Source organism: Phoenix dactylifera, chromosome 2, assembly GCF_051530095.1.
Source record: "Phoenix dactylifera cultivar Ajwa chromosome 2, Ajwa_hap1_PhDact_Kaust_v1.1, whole genome shotgun sequence".
Classification (NCBI taxonomy): Eukaryota; Viridiplantae; Streptophyta; class Magnoliopsida; order Arecales; family Arecaceae; genus Phoenix; species Phoenix dactylifera.
The window spans coordinates 50576961-50602848 of record NC_143191.1 but is presented as its reverse complement, the minus strand read 5'-3'; the positions used below and the strand labels follow the sequence as shown (position 1 = coordinate 50602848).

At 38.3% G+C, this 25888-nt stretch overlaps 1 protein-coding gene and 1 long non-coding RNA gene across 9 annotated transcripts; one reads left to right on the top strand and one right to left on the bottom strand.

Moving 5' to 3' along the window:
• Positions 1-645: 645 nt before the first annotated feature.
• Positions 646-16750, top strand: LOC103718154 (disease resistance protein RGA2-like). Of its 8 annotated transcripts, none has more exons than XM_088716803.2 (9): positions 667-847; positions 2755-3409; positions 5088-5613; positions 5760-5852; positions 6015-8753; positions 8899-9406; positions 9491-9573; positions 13402-13443; positions 16070-16750. In XM_088716803.2, the coding sequence occupies exons 3-6, from the start codon at positions 5266-5268 to the stop codon at positions 9361-9363; spliced, it is 3645 nt and encodes a 1214-aa protein (XP_088572929.2). In that variant the 5' UTR covers positions 667-847; positions 2755-3409; positions 5088-5265; the 3' UTR covers positions 9364-9406; positions 9491-9573; positions 13402-13443; positions 16070-16750. The 8 variants fall into 8 exon arrangements, with proteins under 8 accessions (XP_089785264.1, XP_088572929.2, XP_088572928.2 ...); XM_088716802.2 differs by having other exon boundaries at positions 5072-5613; XM_088716804.2 differs by lacking the exon at positions 2755-3409.
• On the bottom strand, positions 16626-19653 carry LOC113463460 (uncharacterized). The gene is made up of 2 exons (XR_015975783.2): positions 17478-19653; positions 16626-17396 (listed from the first exon to the last, which is right to left on the bottom strand). It is a non-coding gene; the product is annotated as an uncharacterized LOC113463460 (long non-coding RNA).
• Between the last annotated feature and the right edge of the window lie 6235 nt (positions 19654-25888).

Sequence of the window (25888 nt, the reverse complement as noted above, 5' to 3'; positions counted from 1 at the left end):
AACTCGTGGAATTTGCTCATTGCCCAAGGTTGAAGGAGCGGTGCCAAAGACATCACATACAAAGCATCGAGGTAAATCTCCAAGTCTCAGCTTCACTACAATCACAGATTGTCGACTGTTGTTCTGCACCAAACTATCTGCCAAAGAATAAGAATTCCACCAATTGCTCCCTTTCTCGTGTTTCTTTGCAGCGTCTCAACAGCAATACTAGTGAAACAGATGATGAAGAATTTACTGACGATGAAAACCTAGAGCGGCAAGTGATGGATTGTAAGATGGAAGATGATGACCGAAATCATGATCGGGATCCATTAAGTGATGATCTTGTTTAGTCACCATCACAACAACATGTTTGGTCCTTTGATCTAATGTTGACCAACAACCCAAAGCCACAGATTGAGCTTGTGGAATCCAGCAACTCAGACCAATTATTTTGATGTGTTTCATCCATTCCAGCCCCAGGTCCATCAAAGCCAAGTCTACCATGATGGGTGTATTGGAAAGCACACATTAGTTAGCATTCATCCTTATCCTGAACAGCTGAAGTTAGTTTGTTCTGCGGTTTTGCATTTCATCCTTATCCTGCAACTCATCCTTATCCCACAATTGATGTATATATATAGCCTTGTAATCATATAGGGCAACATAGAAGAAAACATCTTTCTTTTCTTCCTCAAAATATTCTACTGAAGTTGGCTATCCGTGTTCTAAATTCCTACCATTCCAATCCCACTGAAGGCACTCAAATTCCACAATGGCTTATTTTGAACAAAGATGCACCCCTCTGTATCCAACTTCTAATGCTTCAAGCTGTCGAAACATGCTCAAGTACAATCACATTCTCAAGGTACTTCTTTTTGGAATTTTAAGATAAGTTTCTTGGTCTAAGTTTGTTCTAGCAACTGGAATACAAGAACCAGCACAAAAGTTGCATGAAAACAAACAAATGGGTGATATCCATTAATAAAAATCTGAGTTTTTTCTTATGAAAAAGTAATAGTCAAAGAAAAGATTGTTTGCCTTGGCAAAAAAAAAAGAAGAAGAAAAGAAAAGATTGTTTAGATAAGTGATAAAGCTAAAGTTTGACACAACAAGATGAATTGGATATGTTTAGGGGCAAGAAAGTTGCAAAATTCGGACCATATAGAGAATTTCCAATGCACTTCCCCTACAAAAATCGTCGCCTCTTCTTGGAGCGATAATCTTGCAAGTTATCTATAATGGGCCTGAAAGCTCAGCCGGGGACGGAAGAGCCCAAAACATTTAGACTAGTTTCATCTTTCCTTAATGGATCGTAGCCTTAAATGCCAGGTCCAAGACTTCAAGAGAAAAAAAAAAAAAAAAAAGACCAACTCGGATTTGCGTTGGGAGAGTAGGGGGACCTCACCTCGACCCAGAGGCGACCCAATATATTTAAAGACCTAAGGTGAACTCGCTGAGAGAGGGCTTTTTTTTCTATTTTTATTTAAGCTGAGGAGCTCATATGTGACTCTTTTGTTGTTCTTTTAAGTTAGGGATTTCTTAATTGTTAGCTAGAAAGGAAATAACCAAAAAGTTATACATTAGTTGTAGAATTTTGCATGTGAGATTTTGTATGAACATAAAAGTAGTAGAAAAGTCACAACTTTGGGTTGCCGTGTCTCTTTACAGATTTTATACAATTATCAATATGTCTCAATTCATAACTTAAAAATATATTTTTTTTGAAATAATTCTAAGAAATAAATTTAATAATAATAATAATAATAAAAGCCAATGGGAATAGAATAGTCATAGCGATGCCATTTCATATGTCTTGCAAAAGAGCTAATCAATAGGATGGTGGCCATTTATTAAGGCTTGATTAATTGTTAGGTATGAAAAAAATAGGACCAGTCCATTGACTTCAGTCTACCATATCTGGAAAACAAGCCCTATGTATCTACTTGAAAAAAATAACCAGCTTCCTCCTCTTAGGCATAATCATATAATATCAAACTTCATTAATTTCTTTTTCCTCCTTCAACTTGAAACTGTTCCGTGGTTAACTTTGATTTCATTATGTATTTTTTTTTTTTTTTATGAAGAGAGAGGCAAAGCCACTGGGGCTTTGTTAGAAAAGCGGAGTTTAAAGAAGCTCTTTATAAAAGAATTGTAAGGAAGAAAAACACAAAAAATAATAAAATTGATTTCATCTTTTCGCTCATCCATCGTCACCGTAATAAATTTATGGGTTTTTTGCATGAATATCCTTCTGAATATCGAATTTTGCATGAATATCCTTCCAAAATTGATATTTGCATATATACCCTCATCAGACACTTGTTTTGTCATTTTATCCTTTTTAATTTTTGTTTTTGCATATATACCCATGCTATCTAACGACGTTAAAAAATTAACAGTTTCAAAAAAATGACTAAAATATCTTTAATGGATAGACATGCAAATAGATCACAGTCCCGATAGCAGGAAAAGAAGATAGGGACAATAGCATAATTTTACAATTTTATTTTATTTTTAATTAATATAAATCTGATTTTTTTTAATACCGTTAAAATAACAGTTATATTACAGGCATTTGTACAATAATAGAGTTTTACGAGGATATATATATAAATATTAATTTTAGAAAGATATTTATATAAAATTTGATATTTAGAAGAGTATCATATAAAAAATACTAAATTTATTGATACAAAATATCAAATCCACCAAAAATAGTGGCGTCTATCCACCTCATAACCGTCCGACTATTCTTGCAAATCAAATGGACAGGATCAATCACTTTGAGGGCCACGCCGGATTGCCGTGCACGAGACTCGCGCACCGAAACGATCTCCGTTTCCTCCTTTTTCTTGGATAATAGATAACTCAAGAAAGGAAAGGCCATTGAAAAAGGAGTGGCGCAGAGCAGTGGCGCAGCGTAAGGGATTATTTAATGCCTTGATTGTACGTTAAGGGAGGGGGGAATGGAAGGGGAAGAGCCGAAGAGACGAGAGAGAGAGAGAGAGAGAGAGAGAGAGAGAGATCTAAATACGTACTTGTCATCGGGTTTGATGACGAAGTGCTCGAGAAGCTTCTCGTGGCTGGACGTCCGGCAGCGGAGGGAGCCGAGGGCGAAGTCGAAGCGCGACGCCGCGGCCGCCGCCTCGCCTGTGAGAAGTCGAGAACTGGAGAACGCCGAGAAGACGGACCAAATGGGGAACTGGGAAGTGGGAAGATGGGGTTTGGGTTTGGGAAAGGCTTTAGCGCTGCTGCCTGCGAACACACTGCGAAGAAACAGCTCGTAGGCTTCCGACTTCGGCAGCTCGACTTCGACGATCCCACTTCTCAGTCTGGCAGTCTCCCTCCCGGACGGCGGAGGCCTTCCTTTTGGCCGAGGCCTTAGGCGACCGCCTTGGGCCGGCCCTGCCTCGACCTCAAATGCCAGGTCCAGGGCACTTATCTTTCATCATTGATCTCTCTCCTCGCTATCCCTCTCTGTGTCACGGGCATAGATCTCACCTTAGTTTCTATCTTTTGACTTTTTGTTTTTTTTTAGTTTCTTTTGATTTTTTTTACTTTTTAATTAGTGGGTGGGAATCCATTTTTTTTGTTTTATTGTGTGTGCGTGTTTTTTTTTTTTTTTTTTGTGAAAACGGCAATTCATATAACTCTAAGTTGAGTACATCCAGCCAAATCAAAAGAAAGTAAAGAGAACAACGTAGAGGGAGTATCCCCTAACGAAGTCCAAATGACCTCTCCGGAGTACCGAGCGGCATAAGAGGCGACCCAGTCTGCTGCACTGTTCGCCTCCCGAAAAACATGTGAAGCCTGGAAGACGCTCGACTCCTGAGCCAATCTCCGAATCTCACGGATGAGAGGATGATCATCTCCGTGTCTGTCCACTCCCCGAATCCACTCTATCACCACAGAGGAGTCTCCCTCAAGGCAGATGTGCTCAGCACGCAGTACCCGCCTCGCATAGGATATCCCCTCCCAGGCTGCCCGCAACTCCGCACCAACTACGGTAAATCCCGGCGCACGGCGGCCACCGGCTGCTATCAAACTGCCGAGGTGGTCCCTGATAACAAAGCCAACTCCTCCTGACACCCCGTCTGCCGACTTACTACCATCAAAATTCACTTTGAGATAACCAAGGGGTGGGGGTACCCAAGAAACTAGGGCGAATCTGGGCGCTGTGATAGCAGAAGAAGTACCCCAGGTGTCCCTGGCCATCTCAGAAGTGAAAGTGATAGCAGTGGTAGAGACCTCCCTAGCAAGACGCAGGGCCCTGTCCATCACCAGCCGCGGGGGTGACCGTCTACCCTCAAAAATGCCGGCATTCCTATCCAGCCAGATGGAGTGAGCCAAATATGCCCCCCGGGTCCCGGCCTCAGCCGTGCTCGGCCGCCGCATAGCCACTCTCAGCCAATGTATCAAATCCTGTGTCGACTCGACTGAATGGGGTAGCACTGTGGGCGATCGGCTCCAAATGCCCCTAGCTCTGGGGCACTGCAAAAGAGCATGATCCATCGTCTCCTCTGTCTCCGTACACTCGTCACAATCCTGAGTGATCCTCACCCCTCGCCGTGCCAGTACGCTCCTGGTCGGTAGGCAGCCCCACGCTACCTTCCAGATGAAGAGCGCCACGCGCGGGTGAATCCGCATCCTCCAGATCCATCCTCCCTCTATCTGTCGTGCTGGCTCCCGGCTCAATAATGTGTGAATATCCCTAGCTCGCACCCGCGATCGCCCTGTCGGCATCCAGACTAATCTATCCGCCCCTCCCTGGGCAAAAATAGGTAGGATCAGGATCCTCTCCGCCAACTGCTCCCCGAAAACCTCCCTAATCAGCTCCACCCTCCAGCGGTCCCCCTCCGGCTCCATCAAGTCACTGACCCTGAGACCGGCTACCCTCGATGTATCCGCTGTAATCGGAAGTCTACTCATAGGCTGCTCCGTCACCCACCGGTCCTCCAACACATCAACAGATCGACCATCACCAATGGCCCATCTAATCGCCGGAAGCACCAAACCTGCTCTAGCACAAATCTCCCTCCAGATCGGTGCGTGTTTTTTTGTTCGGTAAATTTTTTTCCCTTGGCTTTAGTAACGTTATCAATCAGGAAGCTGAAATGTGTGGACGTAAGGATGCCAAGCGGACGAGAGTACTGCTTCACTCGCCATTGACTTGACCCCAGCTCACTCTTTCCGCGAAAAGGAGGCGAGAAGGAAAGCCAAAGCCCTCTTCTTTCTTTGCCGTGTCCGATCCGAGCAGAGCAAGGAGAAAACCGAGGTTGTGCAATGGCGAGCGCTTTCCTCTCTTCCATCCTATCAAAAACCAGCCAAGTATTGGGCTGTGTTCACAGATGGGCAGTCTTGCCGTCTTCATCATCGGATCCACGCAGCAGTGTCCTGAAAGATCTGGAGAAGCTGGAGAGAACATTGAAGAGGATCCAGGCAGTGCTCCATGACGCGGAGGAGAAGGAGATACGAGAAGAATCCATCAAGCTCTGGCTGAAGGAGCTTAAAGAAGTGGCTTATGAAGCAGACGACGTGCTGGACGAGTACCAATACGAGGTACTGCGAGCCCAGGTGGAAGGCCGAGCTTCCCGCAACGCGAAGCGAGTGGAAGGGGACGATGAGGAAGAGGTGAGCGGTTCTCTTTCCACCATAGTGCATGGTTTCAATTCCGGACGGCATGGGGGATAGAAGAGTCTGAAAAAATAAATATTTTAAAGTATCTAACTCATCTAAAATTCACGGGGTGAGTCTGGTTTATTTTTTCAAAAATTCAGGGGGACGAGTACCAGTACGAGGTACTGCGAGCCCAAGTGGAAGGGCGAGCTTCCCGCAACGCGAAGCGAGTGGAAGGGGACGATGAGGCAGAGGTAAGCGGTTCTCTTTCCACCATAGTGCATGGTTTCAACTCCGGACGACATGGGGGATAAAATAAGCATTTTAAAGTATTTAAATCATTTTAAAATTCAGGGGTAAGGCTGGTTTATTTTTTAAAAAAAATAAATATTTTTATAAATTTAAAACTCCAACAGGTTTCAATTCCGGACGGCATGGGGGATAGAATCAGGGAGATCAGGGAGAGGTTCGATGAGATCTCGCAGGATCGGGAACACCTCCGTTTAAGAGAGGAAGATGGAGAGCGACGGGTCCTCGAAGCTCCGTACCCAGCACCAACCAGCCAGATGGTGGATGAGTCGACTATTTATGGAAGGAAAGGCGACAAACAGGAGGTAATTGATTTGCTGTTTTCCGAGGGTGTGGAAAATGGTGTCTCTGTCATTCCGATCGTCGGCAAGGGGGGACTGGGAAAAACCACCATCGCCCAGCTGGTCTACAACGACTCCAAGGTAAAAGAATATTTCGATCTAACTGGATGGGTTTGTGTATCCAATGATTTCGATGTTCCAAGGCTAACAAAGGCCATCCTTGAGTCTCTTACTCGAAGTCCATATGATCTTGAACAACTAAGCGTACTTCAAGATACTCTCAACGAAAATCTGAAGGGAAAGAGAGTGTTGCTCGTGCTCGACGACGTCTGGAATGAACAGCAAAGCCGTTGGGAGAGCTTAAGAAACCCCTTCGTTGGTGCAGAAACGGTGAGAATCATCATGACTTGTAGGAATGATTCGGTCGCCGAGATCATGCAGACAGTGCATCCTTATCATCCTCGTTGCTTGTCTCCAGAGCAGTCTTGGGCATTATTCAGGCATTATGCATTTGGTGGTCGAGACCCTGAAGAACAACCAAGCTTGGCGGATATGGGCAAGCAGATTGTCGAGAAGTGTTCCGGTTTACCATTGGCTCTCAAGTCAATCGGAAGCCTTCTGAGATACACGGCAGATGAAGATAACTGGATGGATGTCGTACAAAGTGATATATGGGAAGCCGATGAGAAGAATGAGATTTTGCCAGCTCTTAGATTAAGCTATAGCCGCATGCCAGCACATCTAAAACCTTGTTTCATTTATTGTTCCATGTTTCCGAAGGATTATGAGTTTGACAAAGATGAATTAGTCCGATTGTGGATGGCGCAAGGTTACATCCAGACATTCGGAGGTAGAAGAAGGATGGAAGACATTGGCGATGAATATTTCATTGACTTACAAAGAAGATCGTTCTTTGATTCTGATTGGTTTAAGTTTAAGATGCATGATATGATACATGATCTAGCGAAATCTATTGCAGGAAATGAGTGCCGGGCAATTGTGGATAAGAAGCTATGCAGTCTCTCCGATGAGGTTCGCCATGATAAGGTTCGCCATTTATATGTGGGAGATGAAAAGGAATTTGTGAAATCACTGCGCTCGTATAATTTTAGTGCCTTACGAACCTTGTTATTGTGGAACTCTACAGTTTTGTTGGCAAAGAGAAATCACTGCGCTCGTATAATCCCAGAAATAATCAAGAATCTGCCGCTACTACGGACTCTACAAGTTTGTTGGAAATGGGAAGATGAGATTCCAGGTTTACTCGGTAACCTGAAGCACCTTCGTCACCTACGAATCCAATCTCATTATATTGAGAAAGTCCCTGAATCTGTATGCCTCCTCTATCACCTACAGATATTGGTACTTGATTGCCGCCAGCTTGTAGAGTTACCAGATGGTCTAGGTAACCTTATTGGCCTACGATACTTTAGACTACGCACATATCGTATTAAAAGGCTGCCTGGAATAATTTGTCAGCTCCGCAACCTGCAGATGTTGTTTCTTGATGGGTGCGTGAATCTTCAAGAGTTACCCAGTGACATAGAAAGCCTTACTAGCCTCCGCCACCTATATTGTCGGAACACTGGAATTCTCTACCTACCAGCTGGGATCGGAAAACTAGCAAAACTTCAAAGCCTTCTTGGATGTTATAAAGTGCAGGGGGGGATAGGAGTGCTGAATGAACGTGGTCAGAACCTCGAAACTCTCATCATCTCAGGGCTTAGGAATGTGGTCAACATAGAGGATGCCAGGGATGTAGGTCTTAAACATAAGCATAAACTCAATGCGTTGATGCTAGCTTGGAATGCGGTCGACTGCAATTATGATCCATATCATCCAGGGGTAGATGAGGGATCACTACTACATCTAGAAGTTTTTCCAGAGAAAAATAAGGATGTCCTAGTGGATGAAAAAAGGGAGGAAGCCATGCTCGAGTATCTCCAACCTCACGCTAGCCTCAAAAAGTTGCTTATAAATGGGTATGGTGGTTCCAAGTTTCCAAAATGGGTGGAAAATTTTTTCTCCTTTGCATCACTTCGAGAAATTATTATAATTGATTGTGAAAAAATACGGTCTCTTCCTCTATACATTCATGACTCTCTTGGAAAATTGGATGCACCCATATCAAAATCCATGCTTTGGAGGGTGCACATTTCTGGTTGTCAGGAACTCACATCCTTTCTCTTATCAGAGGAAGGACTGCCATCCAATCTTCAAGATCTGCATATTGAGAAGTGCCAACGATTGACATCACTGCCGGGGATGCAAAACCTTACTTCTCTTGGGGCATTAACTATAAGAAATTGTCCTCAACTCCGGCTCTTATCAGAGGAAGGACTGCCATCCAATCTTCAATATCTGCACATTGAGGAGTGTCAGCAATTGACATCACTATCAGGGATGCAAAACCTTACTTCTCTTAGAAGATTAATTATACAAAATTGTCCTAAACTTCAGATCATGGCAGAAGATCAACTCTCATCTATGCCTAATGAAGTGAAGATTGTTGATTGCCCTGAATTGAGTAACTGGTGCCAAATACAAAGAATCGAGTGCATTGAGGTACCCACCATCCTAATTTGAAGTGCTTCGATTGATCACTTGAAAACTTACACAATCGCAGATTTTCAAATTGTTTGTTTTAAATCTTCTGCATGAAACTCATGCACCAACAGAATTCTCTTATTCTCTTTTGCTAATGTACCAGGTCGCTTCAGGAAACAAGTTGACTATATCGAACACATGGGAGAACATAATGAGTGGGTTTGATGATTTGACATCCGTTAAGTATCTTTATTTCAGTAATTGTTGGAGATTCCATATATCAAAAGGCCACATGCCCGTACTTGAAGAGCTGACCATATGGGGTTGCACGGATATCCCGCCACTATGCTACCTGCCCGCGCTCCCATCTCTTCGAAGCTTGGTCATAAAGGACTGTCCAAGAATCGACTGCCTACCATCTTCTCTGCTCCCATCCACGCTAAAGTCCTTGGTGGTTGATAGTTGTGAGGGCCTAAAGAATTTGCTGTTGGAGCTACAGAACCAATATGCATTTGAGGAACTGCAACTTGTGAATTGCCCTAAGCTCGAACGGGTGGAAGGGTTGAATTGCCTTTTCTTTCCAAAAATCTTAAGAATAGAACGATGCCCTCAACTCAAGCTTCCATAAGATGATTGACAACCATCTATTCCTCCACGTGTCGAAATTGCTGGTAGCTATACTTGCATTTTGGCAAATTGCCAAATTAATAATTGTACTGGCACCAACTGCTCTGTTTCTTTATCTGTCTTTGCAGAAGAAGCAGAGAACAAAGAAACCTAGGAGAAACAAGTGTTGGATTGTGTGACGATGGAGCATGCTAATAGTGCAGAATCATCGGTATGGATCAGCACGACCCTATTAAATGGATTCTTAATTTTTTATCTAAAGAAAATTTTAAGTTTTTTTTATTTCTTTTTTGCTTTGATACAAAATTAAACATGTGCCGACATGGCACACTGATATACTATGCCTGCAGGTGTTTGGCATGAGTATGGGCATCCATATTTAAATGCTTGGCCAACATTAACCAAATTTGATTACTGTCATCTTCCTTGAATATATAATCCATTAAATAAAAAAAATAAGTTACTTGTCCAACTAGATCGTTTATTTGTTCGCATTATCCTAGCATCAATTCTTTTTTAGTTTTTGGAAAATGATCTTGGCGTCAATTCCTGAATGATCTTAGCTAGTAGCACCATGCCAAGGGAGTGGTTTCACAAATAATCACCAGCAATACAATGGGTTTAGGCCAGAAGCATCATTTTAGGTGCGCCTTTTCCACTGTTGTGGTTGTGCTTGCTGAGAACTAGGGTTAATAAAAAGTACTTATAGCTTTCATTGCTACCTGCTGTGTCTGATAGCTTGCAAATTGATGATAACATAAGTAATATATATTTTTTGGATCATGAGACACATATACATGGCATGAGTACACCTTGGTTTTCACATGCTTACATAAAGGTCAGAAATGTAAAGCATTCTTTTGAACCATTCATGAGGAACTATTAGTCATTTGAGCACCACTGGCACCAAATCCAGTTTGAGCAACTAGTTGCTCATAGTAAGTGACAGAATCTACCAATCCGTAAAGCGATTATAAATTACTGGAGGTACATGAGCTTGGCAGGATAAGGAGAAACTTGGAATAAATTCAGAGATAGTCCTAAATTAGAATTGTTAAATAGTTGGAAAAAGGCTTGATGATTATAATGATTATGACATCTGGATATCTGTAATAATCAATGCTACAAGAATTTAGAACCTATCAAAATTTGTTAGCGGACATCTACAAGTATACATTTGACAAGCGTGGATCTTAGGATTGGTCTTAGAACAACTGATATTCTAGGTGTCAACATGTAGTGTGTGCATTGATCTTTTCTTTTCTTTTTGTTTTCCAAGCATTTTGCAAACCAGAACAATAGTCAGGAGAGGTGAGACAAGTATTATATTAAGAAAACTTATGTAAGTACCAAACCACTCTTCAATATTCCTTAAACATGGAAAGAACTTAGATTAAAAGATGAAATCAGCATTGATACCAAGGATTGCTACCTTTCCAGAAATCCACGAAAAGAAGATAGAAAGACAGGCATATGATGCCAACTTTGAATTCGAAAAAGATGCACTGCCAATTACATTCTGGGCAGAATGTCATAGATAATATTTTCCAATCTTAAACCCATCCATGGTTTCCTGCAAATCATTTTGTTCTAGGGAAATGATTGACTCCTTAGGGATAAGGGCGAACAGCAACGTTATGCTGCTTCTCTTCTGAACATGGAAGATGTATACTTACTGGGTCCCATGATGTAACAATATGTATATCTTTCCTGTGACATAAGAAGATGCACCACTCATCCCAACTTAATTAGTTACCTACATGCCATAGAGCTACTGCCCCACTTGCATAGCAAATCTCAAGTTGATTGGGCAAGGCATTCTATTTGCAAGAAGAAGTCTCTTTTCTTTTGGAATAAATTTCAAAAATAGGACTCCATTTTTCAAGGATAGGTAGATTTAGCAAGACTTGTCCAACTCACATGGACAAGAGAAACGAGAAACAACTTATAGCCCTTTTAGCCATTTCATAATTTTACCTTTAGCTTGACCTATCAATAAGTGATGTAATAGGACCTAATGCGTCAATAGTACTACTAAATTTTTTTCCTGAGCAAAAGAGTGCGGTAAATTCTTTGTTGCATTACTCAAACTATCATATTTTTAGTTTTAGAAATTAACCCAAATCTTTTCTAGTTGCTATAGATGAGACACAAGACATGATCAAAAAAAACTTATTTTTAATGAATACATATATGGATACGCATATTAAATGGATTTTAAAATTAGCATTCATATGTGTTCTAAACAGATACAGATACAATTTAGAGTTAAGTATATCTATAGTCATTTTGAACAGATATGGATATATGCCGGATATTATTTGTATCTATATTTTGATATCTTAATATAAATATAAGTCAAATACTATTTGGCTATAAATCAAATTTCTAGCAGAATTCAGTGCTGAAAATTGATAATAATTTATATAATCATAAAGCATAGGAATAGAATATACCATGTAGATTGCAACGATACACAGATAACTAAGGATTTAAGGCATTATTATTTATAAACCTGCACAGAGACCTGCCTTGCTAAGGGTCTAGATCATGAATTATCTATTTTTAAAGAGCTTGTCAGAAAAGTTATATATATATATATAGAAAATATATATAAGTTATTAGCATTGACATTTTAAATGATAAAGCTTTGAAAATATCATAAAGAATAAAATAAAATATATTCATTTTATTTTTTTATCAAAGAGAAAAGGGTTTTCATAAAAAATAGAGAATATACATCAAATAATACTTAAGGATAGATAAAATAAACTACTAATATAAAGCAATAATTATGTCATAGAGTAGTGGGTGAAGGCTTTCCATTCAAACCACAGAACGTTGGCTTGAATCCTGGGTTATACAATTTATATTATTAGATATTTTTTTTACCAAATACTTAAGATCTAGATTGGAAAAATATATAAAATCAAAATCTACAAATAGATATCCAAATTCGAATCTGGATCAGATTAGATATCAAAATTTCTAATCTGAATCTAATCCTATTTGAATATGGAAATGGTGCTATCAGATTATATCGGACCTATTTTCAGCCCTACCATGAAGCTTGCGTGTCTGGGATATTGCTTCTTGAAGATAGAAATCCAGTCTCAATACTCTTTTTTTCACTTTCTCGGGAACCCTACAATGTTTCTCTAACTTTTTTAAAAAACCTTTTTCCTTGTGTGAAGTTTTTTCTTTCTAGTTATTAGAAATTTTCTCTAGCTGCTTATTTTGAGTAAGAGCATATAATTAGTGAGATACAAAGATAGGCACATAACTAGAAAGAGAACCAACGAAGGGTGTGGTTCTAATTCTGCAATCTTACTGTTCCAGCGGGCAAACAACATTGCTGTATCTCCAATATCTGATGATGTAACTAATTGCAACATGGGTCAATTCCTACAGCTTGGGTTCCCTTCTGGTTGCAGCTTGCAGTCCTAGAGGAATATATAGAGTTGAACATAGTCAAATAAGAAATTGAAAGATTTCATTGAAATTGTTCATTTGAAAATTTTCCGAAAACCTAATTATAGGTTCTTCTCTCCATCGGAACAATAGGGCCGTTATGCTTATTACTAAACTTGTTGAAGAGATTAAATAGAACCAAGGTCTATCTTTTTGATCAGAGGTTGAATCAATCATCAGAAGAAAAATTAGGCCAAAGGTACATAACAATGCAGAACTAGCGGTATGGATTAAAACAACCCTATTAAATCTATTTTGAACTTTTTTTAACTAATAAAGAATTTTAAGTTTTTTATTCTCTTTTGTTTTGATACAGAATTGAACATATGCTGGCATGGCATACAAACTGTGCCAGTAGGTGTCTAGCAAGGGTATGAGCACCGATATCTAAGTCCTTGTCAACATTAACTAAATTAATGTCATCTTCCTAGAATCTATAATGTGTTAAATAAAAAATTAGTTTCTTCTCAAACTTGATTGTTTATTTATTGGAATTATGTTGGCATTAATTATTTTTGAAGTTTTTAGGAAAATGATCTTGGCATCAATTCCTAAATGATCTTACCAGGTAACACATGTAATGGAGTGGTCAGGCCAGAAGAATCTTCAGGTATGGTTTCTCCATTATTGTGGTTGTCTTTGTTGAAAAGTAAGGTTTATAAAAGAAGAGTTGTAGCTTGTGATTGCTACTTGCTATGTTTTATATCTTGCAAATTGATGATAATGTAAGCAATCTGTTTTTTTGGTCATGACCCATCTGCAAGTGTATGCATAGACCTTAATTTTTACATGTTTAAATAAAGGCCTGAAATTTAAGCGTTATTTGAACCCATTCATGAGGAACTAGTAGTAGTTCAAAACACCACAAGCACCTAATCGAATATGAGCAACTAGTTGTTCTTGGTCTACCAATCAAAAATGTGATATGATATATTGATTTAGCTGAGTTTCACTAACATAAGAACATTGTACAACCATGGTAAGGATTCTCAATTATAGCTGATACACGAGTTTATTAGGATATGGAGAAACTTTAAAAATCAAAGATTACCCTAAATAAGAAGAATACTTCATGAATGAGGATCAATAAAGCTGACTCAAAATAGTTGGAAAAAGGTTTGATAATTATGATGATTATGACATGAGCTTGCCAGGTTAAATACAATAATCAAAGCTACAAGAATTTAGAACACATCAAATTTGTTAACATGCATCTACAGGTATATATTTGACAAATGTGGATTTAAGGATTGGTCTTAGGATGATCGACATTCTAGGTCTCAACTTGTCACGTGTGTGTATTGATCTTTTTTTAGCATTAGGATACCTAAATAACCAAGTTTGATTGAGCTGAGACTTGCCTTACATTTATATTAACTAAACTTATGTAAGTACTGAGCCACTCTTCAAGATTCCTTAAGCACAGAAAGAACTTAGATTAAAAAAATAAAACAAGACTAATGCCATGAACTATTAACCTCTCCACAATCCTTAAAAACAAGATAGAAAGACAGATATGATGCCCACATTGAATTGAAAAAAGACGCAATGCTAATTATATTCTAGGAAAAATGTCACAGATGAACGTTTTCTAATTTTAACCCCATTCTATTCTAGGGAGGACATAATGTGATTATTCTGCTTCTCCTATGAACATGCAGGATGTTTTCTTAGCGGGTCCAATTCTATAGCAAAATTTGTATTCTTCTTAGAACATAATGAGATGCACCATTCATCCTAACATGGTTGTATAGATGCCATGAAGCTAGTGCCTTAGTTGCATATTAGATCTCACGTTGATTGGTCAAGGCATTCTATTTGTAAGAAGAAGCCATTTTACTTTCGGAACAATTTTCAGAAACAAAATCCTATTTTTGAAGGACAGATAGATTTAGCAAGACTTGTCCCATGTAGATGGACAAGAGACAAGAGAAACAACTTATTTCCCTCCTATCCATTTCATAATTTAAGCTTCAGCTTGACCTTTCAATAAGTTATATAATAGGACCTAACGCAACAAGAATACTGGTAATTTTTTTCCTAGGCAATAGAGTACTACTAAAATCTTTTATGCATTTGCTCAAACTACTATATTTTTGGTTTTAGAAGCCAACCCAAATCTTTTATAGTAGCTGTAGCTGAGACACAAGATGTGATCACAAAAACTTATTTTGATAATATAAGAATCCAGTTTCTCATATATTCTATGATGTTTAAGCAGAACAATGTACAAGCAAACTCCAAAAATAAAGATAAGAGGATATAAACATGTGGTCAAATAAAAAGTTCTATATATAGCCTACTGATTTAGCTAAGTGGCTGTTTGATATAGCATGGTCTCAATTTTTGGTTACCCAAATATTAGATACAGTCACTACAAAATAGATCATATTTGATCAGGAGGGTCATAATCAAAATGACTTGATGCTTCATGTCCTATACCACAGGACAGAGCCAAAACAAATAAGAGCATCTCTTGCAGAAAAAATATTGAAATGGATGGATGTTAAATTGTAGAATAACATGAACTGTGTGCAGTGTTGGGTGTGTAGATTTATCTATTGAGAAACATTGTTAGAGTATCTGCATAAACAATGCAAAGGCACATAAGAAAAATTTGAGGATAGCATGGTAAGAAGAGGAGCTAAGACAAGTTTGAAGGATCAATTACTAAACAATCATACTATCGAGCACTTGCTAGGATAGCATCATCTCTCAGCATTCGGGCAAGAAGTCAGGAGTTCGATTCTGGTTGGAGCCAGCCCCCAAGGTTGTATAGGGTAAAAATGGTGGGGAGTTAGCCTCTACTAGTCTCGGAAAAAAAAAAGTAAATTTTCATGCCATCTAAGCAAAAGCAAAATGGAAGGCTCTAGTGATGTAAATATTAAAAATGAATGTCTTCTCTCAAAATTAAAAAAAAAAAAGATACAAATAAATGTATAAGATACCATCTAAAGTATGTGCATCTGGGATACTGCTTCTTGAAGATGAAATTGTAGTCTCCATACCCTTTTTCTGTTTCTGGGAAACCCTTCAATGTTTCTATAGCTGGTTTTTCTTTTTCTTCTTGGAGTTTTCTTGTTGTTTTCTTATGAGAAAAAAGAGAATTTCTCTAGGTGCTTATTTTGAGTAAAAGCACATAATTTGTGAGATACAAAGATAAGAACATAACTGGAAAGAGAAACCAATGTAGGGGTCATACCTATGGCTCTAATTCTGCAGTCTTCCATTTTCAGTGGGCAGACAAGGAGCTTAAGGCAATGTGAGAGGTTGTTGCTATCAATCTACAATTACCTCCTCAAGAATGGATTTGAAGTGACTACTTTCTTGGTGCAATGCTGCAAGTTATGCAAGGAATGGTTGGCAAATTCCTTACAGTTGAGTTATTGTTATGTTAGTCGTGTTGGATATTTGCATAAACTCTGGAGTTTTTATTAAGTAAATCTAAATCACTAGGAGTCTATATAATCTACGATCTTCCAAATGTAACTGCTGCACTTTATGATCTTACGATGCTAGAGCATGGCATCCATGATGCATGTGGTCTCGCATATGCAGAGACATGGAGCTTGGTAATCGCACCCAGCTGTGGAGTTTGCAGAACTCTGACTTGTATTTAGTTGCTGTAAAACCTAATGTATCTGTGGAGGTTTCTAAGATGAGAATTTATCTATCGTGTTGCAACTGCCTCTAAGCAAAACAAAGGAGCTTGAAAGCTTATATGATGCTGCACTCAGTGCATCCTGAAGGTACGAGGATAAACCATTATGGAGACTCACAGCAGATCGAACATACTCAATGAGATCCTTTTATCATTTCATTAACAGTGGTGGTGTTCTCTGCCCATATTAATAGTGCCATGTGGAAAGTGAATGCACCCGAAAAATCAAAATCTTCTCTTTTTTGGCGCTCAAAAATTGATTACATGCAGTGGATGTTCTGAGAAGGGAGGGATGGCAAGTTTCTTACTTGTGTTCCATCTATGGTGTAGCTGATGAGACAGCGAGCCATTTGTTCCTGCATTGCTCTTATAGCAAGAGTATTTGGTTCATGATCAAGATTTGCCTGAAAATTAAAGATCATCCTTCATCCCAACTTTTCTTGTGGATGTCATGTAGATCGATGAGAATAAAAAAGGGTGCTTCAGGAGAGGATGGGATCAGTTAGTCTTGACCATTTTTTGGAATTTATGGAAAGAACAAAATGCAAGAATTTTCTTGAAGAGAAGCCATCCCGTGACTCAGGCGCTCAGGAATGCAGTGGTGGATTCATGGATTGGGTCACCTTATGTTCATCATTATAATCCAACATGAACTGCAACATGCGCCTCCTCTTGAGTTGTGAAGATTCTCTAATTTCCTCCAAACCTTTGTTGGTATTATCTGAATTTCACTCACCCTAGTTACATAGAGTTCAGTACAATCTCGATAAAAACAAGCCAACTTCTACTAGTTGAAAAGTAGCCAAAATCTGCACAATCCTTGATAGGAGTTGGTTCCTCAAGCATGTACGACAAATCATCTTCATTCGTGTCTACTTCTTCCCATAGAAAGTGAGAGAAATCTGCAGAATTCAGGATACCAGACAATAAGAACCAATGCAGCCAAGGGGCTTCTAAAGAGCAAAACTTTAGAAGCAACATACCATTTCGTGAATCTGTTTGCAGACTATACTCCTCTCCTGGCCATTCCCACATCTCACTACAACGATTCCAACACCAGGCAATTAAACAAAAATGTACAAAAAGTCGCTTCATTTAGCACTTAAGAGTAATTATAGGAAAATGAGAAAATGTGCAGAGTCTAAAATTTAAGAAAGTATCATGACATGATGGATCCACTAACAAACTAATAAGATCATGGGCTTCTCACTTTGGTGAATACAATGCAAGTCAATTGACCAAAATGATTTGGTGTCAAGAAAGTTCTCTTCTCTGCTTCAGCACCCTGTTTAAGTCCCTTTTCTTCCATGTCTTTCTTGTTTATTCCTTCTGCTTTATACTCTCTTCTTTCTCTCTGTAATTGAATGGTGGGAGGGACCTCCCTTAGCCCCTCATTCCTTGTTCTAAAAAAAAAGAAAGAAAAAGAAAAAAAAGCAGCAGCCTACTTATTCTAGATCTCTGTTCAAAAACTGCAGGTGAAGCGGTCCCTGTCTTTGTGCATATTGTGTATCAGATGATTGTTTTTAGCCCACAAATTTACTAGTTAGACCTCTTCTTCATACACAATATATGCAGTGAACTTCTTGTCTGAGAAATCCCAATGGAGGAGAGTTCCTTATCAACAGATGTTATATGGCTGCTAGTGCTCTTATATGTATTATATGCAGAAACAACCAAGAAATTTATTCCAGACAATATTCAGGCAATGCAGATATCTATAGCTTCTATTTGGCAAACTGAAATATGTACGACAATTGAAAGGCCGAATATGAAATGTAGACGCTCAATTCAAATGAATCCAAGGCAGCCTTTATCCGGAATTGAGGCAGGATATGTCAATGGAAATTCTGATGATCTTGATGCAGAACCCAAACACAGTGTGCAACAGCCAAATAAATTACTAGCATTTGACACTCAAAAAATAAATTGCATATGTTTTAGTATAAACTATTGTTGATTCCGTGTTTTAGCACTTATTACCCCGAGATGAATTAAAGTAGGAATTCAAGGGAGCTCATTCTAATTGAGTCACAAAACAAAGTTCATGACATTCGATGGTTGTCACGGCATTATATCTTAAACTTGATACTTCAATTCATTTTGATGAATATCATAACCTTTTTACCCACAAATTATATGACAAATTGCATCAGCTGACTCATATGCAGAACAATTAAAACAAGCAATAGCCGATTCCTTGAAGCTCCTCTTCTAAGACAATTAATTTACAACTAATAACTGGTTACTGTGAAGCTCCTTCTCTAAGACAATTCATTTAAAAGTAATGAGCCAGAAGTATTACCTAATCACTCAAATCATCATCCAGAAAATCGAGATCAGCATCATCTTCATCAGCTGCAGCACCCATAGTGGCAGGAAGAACCTCCATCCAGAAAACTATTTCAGTTAATGCTGCAATTTCTGTATGAGCTTTCCATGACGCTATATCTGAATCTCCATTCTCATTCACCTCATTCTCATATGCCTCTGCTTTCTCCTCATCATTATAAAGAATCCCCTAAAATGCAAGTTGTGATGGACATAAGCAAAATCGTCTTATCTTTTTCTGAGCCAAATGGTCTTTTTTCTGATGTTCAGTTCCTCAACTGGAAACAAATGAAACCCTATCGCCTCTCGAAAAAAATGAGACTTTAATCCCTTTCGCATCCCAAATTACAGGCTTTCATCAACGAAAGAAGATCCAGCATTGGCAACCTCAAGATCACAAGTTTTCCTACGGATCCAACTCTAATATAAATAACCCGATCCATTAGCTATTACAGGGTAAAAGAACTGATCCTATCCATGATCCGACAAATCTAAACGCATTCCATCCCTGCTAACCGTATCAAGAACTGAACACAGAGGGCAAGATTGAGCGTTACCTTAAGTACCCTGCTTTCCATTTCAATCAACAACCTAATCCCCTCGACACACGCTTCATACCTCAAGAAATTCTACCCTCTGGTTGTTGCGAGGGCTTTTAGGGGTTCTCTCGGAAGAGGGGTTAATTCTTATTTTTATCCAGCCACCCCGTCTCATGGGGATTCAGGCGAGTGCAACTTGGAATTGAACCCCTCCTACCCAAGTACAAGAGATAATACCATATAAGTAAGTACTCCATGGTAACTAAAAGCAAATGTTTATATTCCTATAAAAAATTTATATAGTATCCTGGTAATGCAAAAAATCATCCATTCCATTATTCATGGATGGAACCAATGACATTAATACCTTGTAGAAGCGGGAAAAAAAAACAAGGACTATAACTACTAAACACCTGTTGTTCATCTCTTCTGGTTGCATTTTGTTTTCGTTTTCTAAGATTAGTTGGTACCCCACCCACGTGCATCTGGGTGGTGTAGTTGGTCCCCGGTTCGGATCTGGGCTCAGACATAATTTATTTATATTATTTTTCAAAATCTTTTCATGGTTTTTTTTTTGTTCTTTTTTTTAAAAAAAAGAGAGAATTAGTTGATGTGATCTAGGAGGATCACTGGACTAGTTTGGCCACTACGAGTATTCAAGAGGATTATCAAACTCGATGTGGATCACTTTAGCCATTACAAATATTTAAGAGGATCACTAAACTCGATGTGCAACACTTTAACCACTATAAGTATTCAGGAGGATCACCAGACTCGATATGCAACATTTTGGCAATTACGAGTATTCAGAAAAATTACCAGACTCGATGTGGACTACTTTAGCCACTACGGATATCCAAAAAAAATCACCGGACTCGATATGGATCACTTTGGCCAGGATAGGGTTCAGAAGCAAGATCCACCACATCGGAAAGCCGAGTTGCAGGTTAAACTTTAGGAGGTCATAATTTGATCATACGATGTCCGATTGAGATATTTATTTATTTTTTTGGAAATTGGGTATCTTTTCAAGATTGCAGCTTTGGGCTAACCTCATAGGAGGTTTAATCAAGCCGAAATTTCATCATTTAGGCTATGAAATGGCCAATCAGACCGAAAGTTTTCTTTTCGTATACTTATTATTCTAGATCTCTCATCAAAAACTACAGCTGAAGCCGTCCCTATCTTTATACATATTGTGTATCAAATGATTGTTTTTAGCCCACAAATTTACTTGTTAGACCTTTTCTTCATACATAATATATGCTACGATAGAAGGCAGAGTCGATGTAAAAGTTGAGATCTACCTTTCCAGATTTTTGGACTTTTTTTAGAAGATTTCTATTAGATATGTCTATTTTTTTTAAAAAAAAAGTCCTACTAGGGTTAGGAAGAGAAATCCGACCCAAATTATGTTAGGGCAAACCTCACATTATAAATAGATGATATGTACCTCATTTTTTATTGAATTAATGAAAGAAAGAGGATGTAAAGCTCTACTTTCAAAATTCTTTTGCTTTCTTCTAGTTATCTTTCAAAAGATTTGAGTTAAGCGGGTTGAAGAAAATCTTCCTTCAATCTTAATTGGATTTTCTTCAACCTCTATCGGATCATGGTGCTTTCTCAAAATCTTTGAAGCAAAAAGAGATCATTGAGGATGATAGTGTTATTTTGATGATTAACACAACCATTGAGGGTATACTTAATTAAATATTACAAGGTGATATGATACATCATTACTAAGTTCGTCACTCTCGGTACATTAGTAGAATGAGATCAAGATGTATTTTAATGATTAAAAATGAGATAAAATTTGCGATAGAAAAGGGATAGTGAATTCAAAATTCCAATTCAGCAAAGTTTCAAGTGAAACATACTCTTAAGTGGACAATAGTAATTTTCATTATTTAGAGTATGTAGCACCACCATGACATATATTCAAAATTGTTTGAAGTTTATTTCATTGATTATATGAATGAATCTAACCTTAAGTTGCAGCAAAGTGTGGATTGAGTCGACCCCAAGATTGGTGGAGTCGACCCCGGCACATCAAGAAAATATCTGGCACACTTCTGCAAAAATGGCACGGATGAACAGTACTTGGGTCGACCCAAGTGAAAGTTGAGTCGACCCCATCTTCAAGCCTCAAGAAAACAAGTCTCTGGAATCCCTGAGAGGGTCGACCCAAATAGAACTTGAGTCGACCAAACCTTGAGTCGACCCCAACTGAACATGAGTCGACCCAAAGGCTATGTCATTCAAAAATCAGTTCTCTGGAATCTCTGAGAGGGTCGACCCAAGTGAAATTTGAGTCGACCCAACTGAACCTTGAGTCGACCCAAAAAGTGTTGAGTCGACCCAAGTGAAGGAAGGCTGAAATACAAGGTTCTGTATTTCCTGAGAGGGTCAACCCCAATGTTGCATGAGTCGACCCAAGTGAAAGTTGGGTCGACCCCAGTAAAAGTTGAGTCGACCCAAGCACGGGCAGAAGCATAACGGCTAGTTCTGCAGAAGTACTTTTTGTCCTCCCAACAGTAAGTAACGGCTAGTTTTTGAAATCTGACCAATGGGGGGTGTCCAATGGGTGAAGAAAACTATTTAAAGTGACATTATTCATCAGAGAAAAACATCCTTTTGCAAAATATCAAAGCTTACACAAAAAAGACAAGTGTCCTAATCTTCTTCATCCAAGTGCTTCATTCAAAGAGTCAAAAGAAAGTGGTTGAGCAGATTCCAAGAGATATTAAGAGCTCCATCCACCCTTGAAAAGTAAAGCATTCTTGACAAACAAGAAAGAAGTTTCATCAAGCGATAACTATATTCTAAACTCTTCTTTGTAGCTTATAATTGTTATATTTGCTCATCTAGGAGCTTCAACTTTCTTCTTTCTTTTGTTAATCACCTTGTAAAGGTTTGTTAGTGAGCCCGCAAAACCAACGGTGTAGGTTTATTGGTGAACCCGTAAAACCAATTGTGAAGGTTCGTTGGTGAGCCCGTAAAACCAACATAGGTTCTTGGTGATTCCGAAAAACCAAAGTGTAAAGATTTTTGGATTGTGAGCCCGGAAAACAATCCAACTGTAATCCGTAGGATTATAGTGAATTCCCAAGGGGTCGCTTGGGGAGCGGACGTAGGTGCTTAGGAGAGCACCGAACCACTATACTTCTTGTGTGTTTGTATTGTGTATTAGTTCAATTTCACTCACTCATCAATTGACTAAAGTAAGATAGCAAAAATTTAGAAAAACCAATTCAACCCCCCCCCCCCCCCCCCCTCTTGGCTTGTCACCTTGGGCAACAAGTGGTATCAGAGCAAGGTGCTCACATAGTATTTTGTTGATCTCACAATCAAGAGACAAAGATCATGACAACCCAAGTAGGATGTTCTATGAGTGAAGGTCAATCCACAAATAGACCTCCTCTATTTAATGGTACTAATTACACATACTGGAAAGCTAGGATGAGGATATTCATTCAAGCTCTAGACTATGAATTGTGGTATATTATAACTAGAGGACCTCACACACCCACAATTAGTATAGAAGGCACAATCATTCCCAAACTAGAAATAGATTGGAATGAGAGTGATAGAAAACTAGCACAACTAAATGCTAAAGCAATTAATGTACTTTACTGTTCACTAGATGTAAGTGAATTCAATAGAATATCTACATGCATCTCCGCGAAAGAAATTTGGGATAAACTGGAGGTCACACATGAAGGAACTAATCAAGTTAAGGAGTCAAAAATAAACATATTAGTACATAAGTATGAGTTGTTTTAAATAGAATCCACTGAGTCCATAACTGAAATGTTTACTCGTTTCACGGAAATCATAAATGGGCTAAAGAGTTTAGGAAAGTCTTATACTAACTCTGAATTGGTGCGAAAAATTCTCAGGTCTCTACCAAGAGTTTGGGAGGCCAAGGTAACAGCAATTCAGGAAGCAAAGGACCTCAATACACTGCAATTGGAAGAACTTCTAGGATCACTCATGACCCATGAGTGGACCATGAGGCAAAATTCAGAAGATGAGGTCAAGAGAAGAAAGACCATTGCATTAAAGACTACCACTCCAAAACACGAAACTGAATCAGAAGAATCTGATGATGAAGAAGGAATGGCCATGCTTTGAAGAAAATTTAGAAAATTTATGAGAAGAAAGAAAAAATTTCATAAAAAGAAGCCCTTCTTCAAAGGTAGCTCAAGCAAAGAAAAGGGTAAGGACAAAGAAAAAAAAAAGGAAACACCAATTTGTTATGAGTGTAACAAGCCCGGGCATTTCAAGATAGATTGTCCGGAATTGAAGTGGATGGCAAGAAAATTTAAGAAGAAGAACTTCATGGCTGAATGGAGTGAAAGTGAGGCGTCAAGTTCGGAAGAGGAAGATCAACAAGAGACGGCCCAAATCTGCCATATGGCTAATGACGATGAGGTAGATTCTGAACTTGAATGTGATTTTACTGTTGAAGAATTACACGATGCATTTTTAGAACTCATGGAAGAACACAAAAAACTAATAAATAAAAATAAAGCTCTAAAAGATGAAAATCAGTCTCTTATCAAAGATAAGCTGAAACTATCTAATAACTATGAAACATTAAGTAGGAGATTCACAAATGAAACCGAGAATCTAATTGCTGAAAATGTCAAGTTAAAAGAAGATGCTGAAAAATACAAATCCTTAGTAGACAAGTTACACTTAGCTCAACCAAATTAAATATGATTCTTGATAGTCAAAAAGCCGTATATGATAAAGCTGGATTAGGATATAAAACAAATAGGAAACAAAAATACTTAAAGAACATATTTGTGAAAGCCAAAAATAAAAATATAACTTGTCATTGCTGCAATAAATTAGGACATAAAGCATATGAATGTAACTATAGAAAGTCTAGCAACAACAAATTGAGTAATAATTATAAGCTTAAATTCAAGAAAGTTTGGGTTCCAAAAGGAACATCAAGTACTAACCCTAAAGGACCCAACATAGTTTGGGTACCTAAAGCTTATTCTTGATCTTGATTGCAGGGGTGTCTTGCAGCTAATATGGTGGATAAATGATAGTATCTAGACAGCGGCTGTTCAAGACACATGACAGGTGATGTTGAACAATTTGTCACCTTAGAATCTAAGAAGGGTGGAGTAGTAACCTGTGGAGACAATGGAAAAGGGTATATCATTGGAAAGGGTAAAATTTTTATTACTCCATTTATCTTTATAGAAAATGTCTTATTAGTTAATGGTTTGAAACATAACCTACCTAGCATAAGTCAATTTTGTGATAAAGGTTTTAAAGTCATATTTGAAGCCTCAGTATGCATAATCACAAATCCTAAAGATAATAGCATTGTACTTATAGGACAAAGGCAAAGAAATATTTACATGGTAGATCTTCATGAATTAGGCAAGAAAAATGGATTATGTTTAATTACTAATGAAGAAAAAAAAATGAAACAAGTTGGCTTTGGCATCGTAGACTAGAACATGCGAGTATGAACTTAATATCAAAACTAGTCAAAAAGGAATTAATAAAAGATGTGCCAAAATTGACTTTTGAAAAGGACAAAATCTGTGGACCATGCTCATTAGAAAAGCAAACAAAATCATCCTTCAAATCAAAGAATATAGTATCGACCACTAGGCACTTTGAACTCATATATATGGATCTATTTGGACCCACTAGAACTGCGAGTCTAGGAGGGAAGAAGTATGGACTAGTCATAGTAGATGATTTTTCAAGGTATACATGGGTTTCATTTGTTACACATAAGAATGAAGCATTTTCAACATTCTTTAAATATTATAAAAATATCATAAATGAAAAGAAGCTCACCTTAATGGCAATTAGAAGTGATCATGGAACTAAATTTGAAAATCAACACTTTGAAAAATTTTGTAATGAAAATGGTATCTCACATCAATTTTCAGCACCTAGAACGCTTCAACAAAATGGGGTTGTTGAAAGAAAAAATAGGACCTTGGCAGAAATGGCACGCACAATGTTGTGCGAGTCAAATCTTCCAAAGTACTTTTGGACTGAAGCTATAAGTACCGCTTGCCATATTCTAAATCGGATTTTAATACGACCAATAACCAAGAAAACTCCTTATGAACTTTGGAAGAATAAGAAACCAACTGCTAAATATCTTAGAGTATTTGGATGTAGATGTTTCATTTTAAACAATGGTAAGGAGGATCTAAGTAAATTTGATGCCAAGTCAGATGAAGGTATCTTCTTAGGATACTCTACATCTAGCAGGGCATACAGAGTGTTCAATAAAAGAACTCTTGTAGTTGAAGAGTCAGTTAATATCATTTTTGATGAGTCTGATAGTGATTCTCCTAGGAGAGAAAATATTCTTGATGATGATGCAGGAATTATTGACTTTGAAAAATTGAATCTTGATGACGTGCCAAATCAAGATAAAGAAAATGATTGCGTACCACCACAATCTCAAGACTTGCCAAAGGAATAGAGGTATGCATATGGACACCCCAAAGACTTAATTATTGGTGATCCATCTC